This window comes from Camelus dromedarius, chromosome 19 (genome assembly GCF_036321535.1).
Source record: "Camelus dromedarius isolate mCamDro1 chromosome 19, mCamDro1.pat, whole genome shotgun sequence".
In the NCBI taxonomy this organism is placed as follows: Eukaryota; Metazoa; Chordata; class Mammalia; order Artiodactyla; family Camelidae; genus Camelus; species Camelus dromedarius.
In genome coordinates, this window is record NC_087454.1 from 1567768 (window position 1) to 1584076 (window position 16309).

The window sequence follows — 16309 nt, forward strand, 5'->3', positions numbered from 1 at the left end:
TACGGCGACAGGAGCCCCAGCACGGGCCCTGACATGGGGGCGGCTTGAGCAAGCCTGTGTCCATGAAGAAGGAAGACGCAGTGACTTACAACCATTTTACAGCCTCGCTGATGTGCTGAAGCCCACACACACTCCTTCGTCCGTTGAGCTCCTTTTCCGTATCAGAACCCTTTGCTTACACAGTTAATTTTTTTAAAGGAAATCTCTTTACAGATGGAACAAATATAAAAGACTAAGACAGACACTTACAAATTCTGAATTAATGTCTTCAAATGTAATAACTTCACCGTATTAGGTTTTAATATTCTATATTTTTTCTTGCATGCACTGTGGAAACCCCTGAGTTTGTTCAAGCCCTGAAGCCAAAAAGGGAGAGCTGAAACACAATTTCTGTCAAGTTCTTTCTAAATGGGGGCATGAAACCAAGGGTTAGATCAGATTTATCTTTGCAAAGAAAGAGCGCCCAGCAAGCTCCCCAACTCGGTTCACACACCTATGTCCAAACTGACATACCTTCTGGCCAATCCAAAGTCAATAATTTTTATTTGTTTAGTGTCCCGGTTCACACACAGGATGTTCTCAGGCTGCCAGGAGAAAGACACACATTAGCAACGAAAACAACCATCCTTCACTCAAATTGTCCTTGAACCACAACTAAAAATACAACGATGCTCAGGAAAAACATATCAGGCCTTTCACTTTGGGGCTGGCTTGTCTGCGTGGGCATTTTCTCCTTTAATTATGTGGTGGGTGAGGTTGTCGGGGCCCTGCCAAGCCTGCACTGCCCTGCCTGCTCCCCTCGCTGGTTCTGCAGTCGACCCGAATGTGTGAGTTCAGGCAGAGGCCTCCCGCCTCAGGACCTTCCAAATGGACTGGTGGAGGCTGTCTCCAGCTTGACATCTGTCCCCCTAAAATTATTAAGTATGAATTTCCCCTTTATGGAGGAATATTTTTTCCCAAGGATTTACGAGTTCCAAGAGAAATGGCCTGATTCATTTAAAAAGCCACACTGAACACACAATATAATGTGAACGTTCCTGACCTCCAGACTTTCCCTTTGTGCTTAGTCTATGGGAAAGTCATATGTAAAAGGAGGGTTCCCCCACCCCCAATCATTCTTCATTCTCAGCAATTCCAATGTTTTGCTGAGTTTGGTCTCAGTGCCTAAAACCCTTGACAAAGTGTTCCCTTGGCGTTTGACTCTGGAAAGGCTCTGCCCTGCCACTCGGACAGGCTTGGGGTGAAGAGGGAGAAAGGTGAGCTAGCCCGTGCTTACAGGGTGTCCTACAAGGGCACCTGCATTTGTCCAGACAGAAAACCTGAGGTGTGGGGAAGACATGGGGTATGGTTTAAAGCTAAGATCATTCATAAAAGAGAGAGAAAGTTTTCAAAGAATTGCCTGAATCTCTCAAGCTCTTATTAACCCTAACTCTTCCCTATGCACTGGGGAGGGCGTTAGCCAGGTCGCCAGGTCCCCAGGACCTCATGCCCTGTCCTTTGGGTGGGGTCATGGCTGCCCCCCAGCCTGTCTAGGTGGAGAAGAGGTTAGAATGAGATCAGAAACACAGAAACACTTTATGAAACGACATCGTACCTCCCGTCCATGTTGGTTGGGCATAATGTCTCTGGAAGTCTTTTTCTAAATATCTCTAAAACAGATGTCTGTAAGCAAAGGCAATTTATAGAGAAGTGGGTGCTATATAAGAATATTTGGCCTCACACTTAGGTAACTGATTGATCATGTATAAAGCTGTCCAGCTGCCAAAGAACACTGACATAAAAAAATCTGTTTGCAGAATGTAAAGAAACAGCTCCAAGGGCACTTCAAAGAGTTAATTTTTTTCTAGCTATGAAATTAAAGCATATTCATTGAATACGATTTGCAACACACATACACAGATATAAAAGAGACCACTTTTAAGTCACCTAGGTCACAATGACAAGCATTCAACATTCTTGGCCGTCTTCCTTCCCGTGCGCTTTCTGAAAGGGACACCTGGTCTGTAATGACTCACCCAGCTGTTGCCTTTCTGACTGTCTCTACATACAGGCCATAACTCGCATTGCTCATTGCAAGTCCTCAGTCAACACTGTGAAGCCACCTATGGCGTTGTCTGACTTATGGCAGGTCAGGTCCTAGCTCCAGCTGCCAATCAGATCCCTTCAGGGATATTTGTAGAACAGTTACACTCAGTGAAAATTCTCCGTGAAAAGATGCACCATCAAACCAGCTCATAGCCACGGGCCTTGCTAATGGTTTTCAACCTCTGACTGTGTCCTTTTATACACTGCGTCCCCCTGCCCCAGGAACAGTGAGGGAAGCCAACAGAGGCCCATGGAAACCACGGAGGAAACTTAAATTCACTTAGCTCTACCATCCCCGATGGCTTCCGTAGATGGCATATTATACAGAATATAAATTTTATCTCCTTGTCGTGCTGTGCAAACAGGGAAACGACAATGACTGAGCCACCCAAGAAGATGCACTTTACGATATTCAGCCCCAATATTAGAGCTGGTCGGAGATATCGGACCTGGTCTTTCACTGGTTTTAACGAGGCACAGTCGGGGTCTGGGGACTTGATAGTGGGAGAGACAGCATAAGGGAAGGGTCGTTAATGAGAGGAGAAGGAAGACTTGGCTCCCTGCTGCTCACAGGTTTTCCACCACTTCCGGCATGGTGCCTGGCCCTGCCCCACCACCCTTAGCATTTTAGCACCTCCCTTCTGGCTGCCCTGTTTCCTTTTGCCATAGGGTTCTTCTCTGGGCACTAGCATGCCCATAGAAAAATAATCCCTCAAGCCCAGAGCTTCTTAAAAGATTTTTAGGAGAGTGCTGGGGATTCTTGCAGAGCTGGAAAATTTGGCTTTTACCAGGGAATTCTCTGTTAGCTAAAATCCTCCCACCTGCTCAACCTAATAATGAGAGGCTGCAACACGGACACCATGGTGGTGTTGGTGGTGGCGAGGACGGTGGTGTTGGTGGTGGTGGTGATGATGATGTGATGATGGGGATGGTGGTGGTGGTGATGGTGGTGGTGGTGGTGATGGTGGTGGTGGTGGTGGGGATGGCGGTGGTGATGGTAGTAGTGATGGTGGGATGGTGGTGTTGGTGATGATGGTGATAGTGGTGTTGGTGTTGGTGATGATATGATGATGGCGTTGGTGGTGGTGATGGTGATGATGTGATGATGGTGATGGTAGTGGTGATGGTGGGATGGTGGTGTTGGTGATGATGGTGATGGCGGTGTTGGTGGTGGTGGGGATGTTGGTGGTGGTGGTGATTGTGGAAACCATCTTCCATGTGAATTCCTTGAACACAGGCAAGTTACAGGAATCCCAACAGTGGTCCCTAAAGGTGCAGACATGCACATATTAGCGGGTGACAGAAGTTGGGGATGGGGAGATGAGGCTAAGAATCCAAATTTTTAAAATTCCTGAATATGTACTCAGTGACAGGACCACGAGCTGGCATGCAGTACCTGACGGGGCCCATGGATCCACATGAGGGAATGGTCTGGGAAGGGTTTCATTTCATATGATACAAAACACGCCCTACCTTCAGGTCCAAGTGGAGAATGTTCATCTGGTGCATGTGTCTTATCCCCTCACATATCTGCCTGATGAACAGAATGGTGTCAAACTCGGTCAGATTGCAGTTGTCATCAATGATGCGATCGAACAGCTCCCCTCCATCCACACTGCAGGGGAAGAGAGGGGACGTCCTGAGCCACGACCCCTTGATGAGCGGGTGATTCTCCCATCTAAGCTCAGACTCTCCCAACAGATGTGTACGCAGTTATTTCTCTGCCTTCTCAGTCCAGTGTCTCTTACGCTGAAGGCCCTTATTTTAGCCACCATCAGTTTCCCAAATGGAAAGTCTCAGTTCCTTTCATCCTGTGGCTACAGCTCTGGAGCGAGCCATCGCCGCCACCGTCTAACACAGACGGAACATAAAGGGGACTCTCAGGAGGCAGGGAGGGAATTCCGCACACGTGAAGGGTGGATGGGGTCTCCTCAGACCAACGTCAGTGATAAAGTGCTTTTATGTGCCGGCTGCTGGGCATTCATTGTCCAGACTTCTCACTGCACGGTGATGAACAAAACCCAAACCAGTGGGAGGAATGAAGTGAATCACAAATACCGATGCAGCATCAGTGAAAACAACTCACTTTCTATGTAGACGCTTATTAAAGTTTTATAAAGGTGATTTTGAGTGGAAGCTTCTCAGCCTTAATTACTAAGAGTTTGTCATGAACTCTGTATTAGCAATCAGGTTGAAAGTGAGAGGCAGTTCAGGAGTCACTCTCCTCAGCTTCCCCAGAACAAAGGCGAAGCTGGGGTTTGGACAGCACAGCTTAGACAGAGGCTGACCCACGTCCCACCCCTTGTCAGCCACGCCTCACCCGGGGCTCCTGTTCCTAAGTGAGCTCCTTCCTGGGGCGGATGAGATTCTGACGCGGGCAAGTCAGAATCCGGGGGCCGCAGCGCTGGCTGCAGGACTCCCGAGGTGGGACAGAGCTGCGCCCGCGGGCGGGGGCGGAGGGCGGGGCGGGACATACTACTCCATGACCAGCACGATGTCGTTCTTGGACTCGAAGGCGTCGTAGAGCTGAACGAGGTTCACGTGGTCCAGCTGGTTCATGACGCTGATCTCGTTCTTCACCTCATCCTGGGAGGAAGGGAGGGCTGCGTTAGTGCCACGGGCACCACGGCGAGGGGGGCGCCCCCCGCGCGGCCCTCACCTTGTCCTTCGTGCCTCTCGTCCTGATGATCTTGGCCGCCAGCTTCAGGCCCGTGGCTTTCTCTTCACACTTGTGAACCCGGCCGAAGCGTCCCCTGTAGAGGAAGAGGACAATGGCCCAGCTGAGGCTCTGTCCCTGCCAGGGCCCGGCTGCAGCCACTGCCCAGTGGGGCCCCCTGTCTTTGAGTGTGAATGAGCAAGCCTGCTGTGCACCTGCTGCAGCCAGCATCTTCTAGAGAAGTGCCGAGTTCTGATACGGGCCCCGGGGAGCGATTCTCCGGGGCCACCCCAGACCTGCTGATGCAGGAAGGCCGGGCGAGGCCCCAGGAGCTGCACTTCCACAACACCGCTTGGGTGACTCATATGCACCTAAAGTTTGAGATCTTCTGTCCTAGAAAAAAACAGAATCTTTCCAAATCCATATCAATGTCATAAGCTGGGCTTTGTAAGCATAGGAACCACACAGACTAGAGGTCAGGCACATCAGGTTATTTTGGGGAACTGCATACAAATAAATAAGAAGTAATAACAAAATTGCATATAGATGCATGTAATCAAAAGACATATTACATATTCAGCTGTGAGACTTGGCAGTTTCACTTGGATATAAATCCTTCGTAAGACAGCTTCTTAACGATTGTCATCACATACAGAAATGCACACTCATGAGCAATTTTCAAGTTGGACTTGCTCGCTGTGACTCCTGATTTAGTTAAACAGATGGGCCCCAGGTGTCTGCCTGTGCAGTGACGGCCACACACAGGAGTGGAAGGGGAGCTTCCCTGACATCGTGGACCTGAAGCCCTGGGGGCTGCCGAGGGGAGGGTCGTGGCACCAGCAGACAGAGGCAGGGCGAGGCCACCACCTCCCACCCTACTCAGCCGCACTCCCTGCGCAGAGGCAGCTGGGTCTTGGGGAATGACATTACCATAAACATAGCCAAGTGTGACTCAATTCCGCCCGCTGCTGAGATGAGGTTCTTTCCGGGAGCATGTGAACAGGAGCGCAGGTGCGGCAGCTCACTGAGAGAAGGCTTTCTCCCCTTAATTAGCCACGGCCCCCAGGACAGCCTGGCCCAGCTGAGAGAGGTCCTGTCTGTCTCCTTGTGCGGTTCACTGCACACGGCCTTCAGTGCTGAGGTGGCCTCGCGGGACCCCCGCTGGTCCACCAGGCTGATGACCTCACGCCCACTGAGCGCAGAAGCAGGGACCACAAACACCCTACAGGCCTCAGCACGGGGGTCCTTGCCACGCTGTAATATCTCTGCCGAAGGTGAAAGATAATTTGCTGTCTTGATGCCCCTCTACTGCAAAGGAGGTACACCCGCTGACGGCCTCTGTGCACTTTAGGGCACACACGCACACGCCCCTGCTCCTCCCACTTACTTACGGAGCCCAGGACCGGGTGCTGGGAAGCCGGTCCCGCCTGCAGGACGACTGACGACCCACGCTGCCCAAAGGGGCAGGAAGGAAACTCTAAGAGTCCCTGACGGACCTGGACCAGAAGCAGGCACCAACCCCGGGCTGTGTCAAAGCCGCTTCTGCGAGTAACTACCCTCCTTCAGAGACACCGTCGCTGGCTGGCCACCGAAGTCCCTCAGACCCAGAAAAGCTGCTGCGTGCAGAGCCCCAGGGCACCTGCAACTGCTCCAGCACCCACCTCCCCCGGCCCGTCCCCACAGGACGGGCTTCTCCACCGTCAGCCGGCGGAGGAGGCAGAAGCGCAGGGGGTCCCGGGGGGAAGAGGCAAAGGAGGAGCAGCTCCGCGGCCGGCGGCCCCGCCCGGCACCCCGGCCGCACACACCCTCGCCGCTGGTAGGTCGGTCCCACACAGGTCAGTGTGCATCGCCGGCTCTCCTCCTGTTTCACACAGACCCAGTGATGGGGGTCAGCTTAGCAGTTTAGGCCGTGAGTGGCAGGGTCTCCCAGGGGGCCTGTGACTGCGGCAGAAGAAGGAACTCCCCCCAGTGACGAGCCCGCCCTGACTCCTCCTTCCTCCGGGGGAGAGATGGGTGTTGACGCCCTGCTGTAAGCCCTTCAGCGAGGCAAGCAGCCGACCGAAACAAACCACAGTACCTCACACAGTAACAGCATCAACGGAAAACCAGCCATGATTTAAAAAAAAAAAAAAGATTTAACACATGCCACGAGAAATTGAGTGTCCTCTCACTTCTGCACTTGGTTCCCCAGTTTTCAAGCTTCGAGCAGCTTCGAAACCTTCTGGTGACTCACGCTGGACCACCCCCCCACCAAGATGTGACAACGTGGGAAGTGAAGCAGATAACAAATGTGGCGCTTGGTCACTGTCACCACATCAACCTTTCTGGCATCGGTGACAATTTTCAGAAACGGTTAAAACCTCTTAAAGTGTTTACGACGTTTCTGGTCCTCAGATCGAGACTGGCAAATACTTGTGAAATACATCCTGAGCGCTGTCTCTTCGAAGGCGCTCTCCTTTGGCGGGAAGAGTGTTGAAGCTGAGCGTTACTTACCCTCCTAAAATCTCTGTCCTGCTCACGGTATAAAAACTGTTGACCGCGGCTTGCTTGGCAGTGACAATACGGTGGTCGAACGGGGCGGGAGGTGCCAGGGCGTCACCTAGGAGTGAGAGGACAGGGCAGCGTGAAGCGGTCGGAAGTCCAAGCTCGGGCCTCAGCACACATGTGCTCATTTAATTCATTTACTAAGAAGACACAGCAGGCCATCTGCCCTAAGACCCAGGGAGTACAAACGTTCACTTTGTGCTATGATCTGTGAATCACAGAGGGGACACTGATGCCTTTCAGAAAGGATGCCAGGACCCCTGAGCCGTGGTTCATCCCTCCTTCAGGACAACCTTCGGAAACAAACGAAAAAGCAAAACGGTTGACTATCTCCAATCCCAATATGGTCCAAACAGGTAACACTTCCAGGCCTGAGACATTTAATTTCAAACGTGAGAAACCGTTCCACCCATTTTTAAAAACGCACCACTGATATAGTCCAGCATTTTCATTAAAGCAGAGAGAAAAATGAAAAATGTCTTCATGTCATTGAAAGCTATGCATGACTTTCCAAAATACTTTAGCATGTATTTCAGAGACGTTTAAGGCACAAAGATGAGTTTTTCTGGCTTGAAATAAAACGCGCAGTAAAACTGGCTAAGTAGGTAGTCCGCGGCTTTCAAGCGGCTCTCTCTTTCTAGCGTTCAGCCTAAGCATTTAAAGTGTAGTCCACCTCGGGATCCGTTCTAGAATGCGTGATTACTCACCAGCGTCTTGCGGTCTACTCTCTGCTTCCTCTGATCACTGCTGTTAAGATTCTCTTGCCACGAACCTGTTCATTTCCCCCAGTGACTCACTATTTAAGCACCTGCTGTGTGCACTTCTCACATGCACACAGAGGACACCAAGGGAGGTGAGGAGACAATAAGTCTGCTTTCAAAATTTTACACTTATTCAAAATATGATTCTTGAGCACTTTTGTGCTAGGCACTCTGCCAAGGGTTAATATTTTTTAAGCTTCTGATAATATAAATCTGCAGGCATCTGATTTAATGGGGACATTCTCCCCTCACCCCATAAGTAGGCTGAAAAATGAAGACGTCAAGAAAGAATTCTCTTGGTGGCATTCACCTCTTCAGACCAAAAAAAAAAAAAAGGTGAATTATGCACACAAATGTCATCACGCGGCATTCTGCCCCCTCCGGCTGTCAGGCTGAGTGACGTTTAGTGGGAAGGGTTGCTGGGAGAGGTTAGGAAGCTTTAAAGGGCTGGGACAGAAGCCGTGTCCTGCCCGTGGGGTTGCTGGGTTGGGCTGCCAGTGGCCGTGGGTGCCTTGCCTGGTGGGCACCCCTGGGCTAGGCCGGTCTCCTGGGGGGTCCTCCCTGCGTGTCCTCCGCCCGCCCCAGCCGCGTCTACTCTGCCCCTCTTGTGCTCCTCCTGGACGCAGCCCTCCTCCGTCCCTCTCCGCTTGCTGCCGCCCATGGGCTCTGCTGGGTCCGCATCCCGCAAGACGGGTCCTGTTGCTGAGTTTCCCGAGGTTCGTGATGTAGAAATGGTTTGTATGCTGCTGATACACCTGGAAGATAAAATCCAGCCACAGCTTTCCAAGTTTCCGGGAGAAAACTTTCAGATGGCCAGATTTCTGAGCACTACAGCCTTCTCAGTGGTGTTTTGGTGACGGGCTGCGAGCTTCGTGCTGGAGAGTTGGTGATGGCAGGGTCTGGGTTAAGGTGGAGCAGGACGTGTCCCCATCAAACCCAAGCAGCACGGTGACAGGCGGAGGGGACCGGGATCCCAGAGACTCTCCCTGATGACCTCACTGCGACCCACGTTAGTCCTCTGACCTTTTATGAAGCATTTTACAACTACCTAATTTGATTTTCATTTTTCAGTTCCTTTCCTTAAAGAAGAGACAAGTAAGCACATGGAGGAAGAATGGTCTCTGAACAGAAACAGCCGTGAGAAGAAGCCTTTATTGGTGAAACATTAGACCTAATTTCAGTTTTTTCAGCAGCTCCAGACCTTACTCAGCACATCTTTGGAGCGGTGGACTTTCTTAGTAAACATTAGAGTTTATGTTTAATTCTTGGGAAACTGGAGTTGTCTACAACTAGGTTTCAAATACGTTATTTAAAAATGAAAAAAGAATTATACCCTCAATCTCTAAGAAGACCACGGGGGTTTGGATTGGGTGCTCTCTGCTCCAAATAGATTCTGTGGCTTATCATAACACAGTTTAATTCATTTTAATTGGCCACATAACTGCCTGAATTTATGTGTGGAACTTTACAATTCAGGGAGAATCATTCAGTAATCCACTTCTTACTTAAGCCTCACCGTTTTGGGGGAAAACAGCCAATTTATAAATCTGGTCATTATCCAGTTTTTTTGTGCTCGATACTGCTAAAAATAAGAGCTTTTTACCTGATCTTTTAAAAATACTGGATGCGATTCCTTCATGATCTCTGCCTGTCGGTTGGTAGAAGGCTTAGAAGACAATAAAGTGCCCAGAAATGTCACAGGCAAGAAGGATAAATGATGACAAGAAAGAGCCACACAGCTGGGCTCTCAAACCACTGCTTTAAAGACTGGCGTCAGCTATCCTCTGCTACAGCCTTAAGTTGAGACGGCGCGCGGCCCTGCGGGAAGCGTCGGCTGCAGATGCGATGCTCTGAGCCCTACCTTTCGTAGAATTGACCACCGTTCGCTCTACGAACACGCTGCTCTTCCCTGGAACTCTTGTCCGGCACCGTGTCATGTGCAGTTGCGGGTTCTCCTCTTCCCTTAGCTTCTCCGTCACCAGGCTCTTCCTGAGAACCAAGCCCATTTCTCTCTCCTTTGCACACGGGACATTCACTGGCACCCACAGGGCTTGGCTGACCACTCCCAGGGCTGCTATTCTCTTGTCCGCTCGGGCTCTTTGGGCATGGACTGCCTCGTCCGTCCACACGTTCTCTTGTCTTTGCAGGATTTCTTAAAGCAAAAGCTTTTACTTCATCTCGTGATCTTTCAGTGTGAAATGTGGCGAAACTTCTCGGAACTAGAGAGGCACTGGTCTTCTCAGTGTTTTCCTTGTTGAGTTTATTAAACTTGTCTTTCTCAGAGGAGTGCTGGATCTTCGGGGAAGATCTCTCTAAAAGCCACCATAGGACACAAAACATTTTAATGGAGGACACAGGTGGTCAGTATAATTGCGGCTTCACCCAATGGCCTCCCTGTCCAGGTTTCTCTTTGTCGGCTGATACAAGCTTTGGGAAAGCAAAGTGGGCATGAATGTGACCAGTGGGCTCCCGAAGACTTTCTAGTCTGTAACTAGCAGGACCCACGCCAGTCAAAGTCCTGGACTCAGACCGCACTTCTCCCAACACAGGCGTCATGAACGGGTGCCCTCCTCTGAGTAAGCCACAGCACAGGACCCGGGTCACAGAGCTTTCCTTGTCCATAAACATCCAGTCTTCTAAAGAGGTTACCTGTGGGGGGCGCTGTCCTTTCATCTTTGGCAGGTGCTGTTTCCGTCAGGCCGGGGTGTGACCACACCTGCTCCTTAGCCTGTGGACACACGATTGAGTAATGAGAAATCGAATTCACACATGGCATCGGGGTCCCCCGACCTCAGCACTGCTGCCCCTTGGGGCGGGTCACTCTTTGTCACGGAGAATGTCCTGAGTACTACAGGACGGTTAGCAGCGCCCGGCCTCTGCCCACCAGGTGCCCGCAGTACCCCCTCCCAGCAGTGACACCCAAAATGCCTCCAGAAATTGCTGAACTCGCCCCAGATTGAGAACCACTGTATTGCACAATTCAAACACAGAAAAAAATACCAAAATAAATAGTAATTTAGAGGGCAGAGCAGTCTGAATTAATGAGACCCTGTGCAGGCTAGAGTATTTGGAAGGAAATGAACTCACTATTTTTAAAGAAACTTTGTAAAACTCTGGCACTGTCTGTAGAAGAAGGCCCGTCGTCATGAAGAGATGAAAGGCTACTGGTACCACATAGGTCGCCCTTGACCTCTGCTTATGTTGTCTGCATGTAGCTCACATATAAATCAAATAAAAAGGAGACGCGATATGTGAGTGGGTTTTGTAAACCAGAAAGCAGGAGCCTAAAGTAAGCGTTTATAATTGGGGCTTTTACTTTGCTTGGAACAGACGGCCCTTTTCCCAAGGAGATAAACATTCTTCTCCGAGTCCTGGCTTCTCTGATTCAGCTTAGCAAACCCTTTCCAAACACCACGCAAAAGGTAAACATTAGCCCAGCCCACCCAAATTATCACAAGTTCTGACGCTGTGCATTGTGAATTAATGACATTGTCTGGATGTCCAAAGAATCTGTCTTTTTCTCTTTGGGAAGAGAGCAAATTTGCCTGAGGGTGACCTGCAAGCATGAAACAGCACGGAGGTGCAGCTCATAGAGACGGAGACAAGTTGTAAACGTACTTTTAAACAACCCAAAGGGCAGTCCCGTAGGTCCAGAGCATTTCCATTTTTCAGATAAGGACCTTCAAACACAGAGGCATGTTTAGTAAATTTGTGGAAAACCACAATTAAAGATTAGAGCCTCGGAGTTTGTAACTTTCTCTTTTAAATAAAAGTACAAGAAACTGCCCTTCGGTCTCCTCAGGCAGCCCCCCCAACCCCGACACTTGCTCAGCAGGCAGCACAGACCCCCCACCCCAGTGCAGCCTGCAACATTTCCTAAGCTTTTTTTCTCATTGATTTCCCACTAGACTGTAGGCCTCAGATGGGCAAAGACTGATTCATCTTTGAATCCCTGACAGTTGGCCCAGAGACCAGGATATAATGATGATGGTGGTGATGATAATGGTTGTGATGGTGCTGGTGATGGTGGTAATGATGATAGTGATGGTGGTGATGGTGGTGGTAATGATGGTGATGATGGTGATGATGATAATAGTGATGATTATGGTGATGACGGTGGTGATGATGGTGGTGATGATAGTGGTGGTGATAATAGTGATGATGGTGGTGGTGATGTTGGTGGTGATGATGGTGGTGATGATAGTGATGATGGTGATGGTGGTGGTGATGTTGGTGGTGATAATAGTGATGATGGTGATGGTGGTGGTGATGGTGGTGTTGATGATGGTGGTGATGATGGTGGTGATGATAGTGGTGGTGATAATAGTAATGATGATGATGGTGATGATAGTGGTGGTGATAATAGTAATGATGGTGATGGTGGTAGTGATGATGGTGGTGATGATGTTGGTGGTGGTGATGATGGTGGTGATGAAGGTGGTGGTGGTGGTGGTGGTGATGCCTAATACACACTAAGTACTGACTACATACCAGGCAGCTTCTAAGCATATTGCATTACATTGCATTATTAACTAAGTTGTTCCTCATAGCAACCTTTTGGGATAAAATACTATTACCCTATTTTACAATTAAGTTGGATAATTTCACAGGGTTATATAATTCATAAATGGTTTAACCAGGATTCTAACACAGTTGTATACTTCAGTCTATACTCTCAATTATACTATGCTGTACTGTCGCTCTGAAAAAAAGGAAGAGAAGATTATAGGCAAAGTAGTGGGGAAGGTATAGCTCAGTGGTAGAGTGTGTGCTTAGCATACGCAAATTCCTGGGTTCAATCCCCAGTACCTCCATTATAAATAAACAAACAAACAAATCTAATTACCCTCCCAAAAAAATTAAAAACAGATTATAGGCAAAGCATATCATTAATATTGATTGAATATCTACCACACAGCCAGCACCACAGGAGACAAGAGAAAAGATTAAAAGAGCACAAAATGGAAACAAATTAGTAAAGAAATAAATATTTATTGGCTGAAAGATTAGAATTAACATGGAAGAGAGGAGAGAAAGAGAATTTCAGTCCAGTTTTGAAGATGAGTCAAATAAGATGGTTTAATGCATTGCATTACAGGGATCACATAACTTTGCCTTTCAGTGCTGCTCTTCCAAAGAGAAACTGCTGGTGGACGGGCACTGTTCTCCTGGGTTTGTTCTGTGAACGTGACGGTAAAAGCACAGGTGGATTTATTCAAGAAAGCTGCTGTCTGTCAGTCGATTCCAGTCCATCAAAATATGGGAAGTGGAGAATCTGGCTGGAAGCCCCCGTGGCGTGCTGATCCCTCAGCACCGGCCTCCAGGGCCGTCTCCGGGTGGTGGCTGCTCACAGGTGGCGCTCACGTTCTCTGGGCGAAGTGGTCTCATGTGACCAACAGAAGAAGCTGTCGATTCTGAGGAAGGTAAGAAACCAGCTTCCAAACAAGGCTGGCTTTTCCCTCCAGTTATATATGAGATGTGTTTTACCGTCTAAATAACGTAAGAAGGTCTCTACTCATTGCTCCGGGCTGTTAGTTTTCATTTCCCTGTGTGATACTGACATCTGGAGGAACTCTGAGCTGAAGGGCTCCCAGAAAACAGATGGATTTCTTCTTTTCCATTTCTGGACAGCAACTTCAGTATGAAGTTTTCACGTAGTGTTTCCAAGTTGCTAAAATAGGACGCCCAGGGCTATACATATATCTTGTTTGTTGCCCCAGACTGGACGTGTTTGTGCTGATTAAAGAGGACTGGTCAGTGCTAGTAAGTATAATGTCCCAGAAGGATTATGATCACCCTGTGCTAAGGGGTAAAACTCTTGTCAGACGTTGTGCTTCTTTGCTGAATTCACACTGCTGGCCCAGACGAGCACAAGGCCCCTGCACGCACAGTCTCTCATTTGTCCACTCACTCGTTACTCACATATTCACTCACGGATTCCTCCGGTAACCATTTCCTCGCTCCTTTTATAATGTCAGTGGATTTAGAATGACACAGGGAAAAGGGGGATTTGGCCCAAAGGCCCACGTGCTCAGGACACAGTTCTGTTCCCTCCACTCTGCCCCGTGTCCTGGACCTGTGTCCTGAGTGCATCGACGTACCCACAACGTGTCAGCTAGTCCTCAGGGAGCGTAAAGGAAACATTAGAACTAATTTCCATTCATTCTCCACTCTCTCAAAATGTATATTTTACTCCTGTTTTAAAACATTCATTAGTAAAATTGGACACATATAATTTACGGTTTTAATATATCTCATGTTGTTCATAGAAATAAATATACATGTATTACTTATCCATTTGTATAATTTATAGATAAACAAACATATTGGCATATGCTTAAAAATATTCTACTGACAGCAGTGCAAAATCAAAATAATTTGGAGACCATTTTTCTAGATAACACTATTTCTCATGTTCTGCTTTTCTGAAAGATGTGTTTAGAGAAGAATCATTCTAATTAGCAGGTTCGCTAGCAAGTATCTCATTAGAACTCTCAGCTGGATTCTTGCAAACTTTTTCTCCTTAAACAAAGTACTGCTTCTAAGAGATCAGGATTCATTCCTCAAATGACTTTTTTGACAGATCAGACCAATTGTATGCACTTCAGACTCTGGTCTCTGTCATAATTTCACTTAGAGCCGTGGACTCGAGACCTCTAGCGGAAGCAACCCCAGGGCACAGGTGCGTGCCGGCCGCCGGGGCCCTGCGTTCACTCCCGCCGCGGCCCCAGCACCACCCCACACCTGTCCTTCCCCCGAGCGGTGGAGGAACCAAAAGGGAAACCAACTCAACCGAACAGCTTTGCCTGGTCCCTCTTTCATTCCCATTCAACAAAAGTCAATTTTCAAAGTCAATCCTCAAATGGCTTGAACTTTAAAAGAACAGAAAGACTAAGACGGTCGCTGCCTCCTCTGGGTGCCGAGGACACGGGATAGTTTCCCAGGATCTCGCACCGTCGCCGGCTGATATGCCTGCTCCCGCACCGGGACGCGGGCCTCTCTCCACACCTCTGCTCCCCCAGCCCCACACAGAGGGTTAGGGCTCTAGAAAGGCTCGCTGAGCCCTTGTGCGCGAAGGAAGAGGTGCTTTCTGGGCAGGTGACCTCCTGGCGAGAACATCCTTTCCGCATCACTGAAAAGGGAGAGCAGCCCGGGCACCAGCTGAAATGCATCCTGTCACTGATGCTCACACTCTCTGCGTCACTTGCCTGATGTTAAGTGATGCCCACAACCCTGCACTGCGGGATTATAGTTCCTACAAAAACTTTTCTTAACATCACAGCGGGACACGACTAAACCGGGCCCTGAGCTGAGGGCTTTTCATACTACTGCTTGTGGAGAAACCAAAATGAAGACTTTGGGATCATTTTAACCTGATGACTAGAAATACCAAAGTAAAATTGTAACAATTTATAATGACTTTGTTAAACGTTGATTAGGCTCCTCATGGGGGAGAGAGAAAAAAAATGAGCTGAGACGAAGACAAAGAGGGGAATTTTCAGAAAAAACATTAAAACCATGTTTTCTTGCCTGAGCATACAAGATAATTATAGAGATCATTTGTCAATCTACTTCTCTTCCTCCTCAGGGCACACTCAAATTCCCTGCGCATTAAGTAAGAAAACATCCTAAAATCTCTGGCCAAGACAGCCCGCTTCATGATGTGCAGGGCCCCGCAGGACAGGACCTGGATGACTGCAGGAAGAGGGGTGCTGACCTCGACCTCAGAGCCCCGTGGGAGGACCCTCCCCAGGCTGCGGAAAACATCGGGGACAATCAGACGGTCTCCTGAGAACAGGACCCTGCCAAGAAGACTGACAGTCCCATGGACAGACTTCATACAGTAAACAGAAACCATCCTCACGAGTGTGTGTCAAGAACGAGCCCGAAATCAAAGGTGCTGGTTCAGGAGAGTCTAACTGGACCACCTGTCACGTGAAGCTACGTGGGTAATTTGACTTTCATTTGATTCTAAGATGCATCCACATCACCAGAACACAGCAGCATGCCGCCAGGGAGCAGCCTCCGCCAGCCAGAGGAGACCCACAGGCCGGCACTGGTCAGATGCTCCGTCAGCTTTTCCTTATCCACTACAGACTTCCCTTAATTTAAATACGCTTTCAAGTTTTCTCATCCCCTTAACCCCCGGTACAGCTGAGACAGCGTGGGCCACAGGCTGCGTTAACGCCAGGGTGTGAAGGCCCAGGGTTAACACAGTGAGGTCCAGGCTGCGGACCAGAGCAACAGATTGTTAAAAATATAT

General features: G+C 49.0%; 1 protein-coding gene across 6 annotated transcripts in view; it reads right to left on the minus strand.

Annotated features, from left to right (window-relative positions):
* Window positions 1-16309, minus strand: part of MYLK4 (myosin light chain kinase family member 4) — a 70725-nt gene that overhangs the window by 13600 nt on the left and 40816 nt on the right. For 5 of the 6 annotated variants that reach the window (XR_010376765.1, XM_010977178.3, XM_064476123.1 and 2 more), the window contains exons 3-8: window positions 10696-10774; window positions 7235-7340; window positions 4745-4838; window positions 4562-4671; window positions 3559-3700; window positions 514-584 (exon numbers count right to left, since the gene is read on the minus strand). Coding sequence is in view for 5 of the 6 variants with exons in the window: in XM_010977178.3 (XP_010975480.1) it covers window positions 514-584; window positions 3559-3700; window positions 4562-4671; window positions 4745-4838; window positions 7235-7340; window positions 10696-10774 (602 nt within the window). In the remaining variant the exon portion in view is untranslated. Of the gene's footprint in view, window positions 1-513; window positions 585-3558; window positions 3701-4561; window positions 4672-4744; window positions 4839-7234; window positions 7341-9907; window positions 10273-10695; window positions 10775-16309 lie in introns of those variants that run through there. The other variant, XM_064476125.1, reaches the window with a different exon arrangement.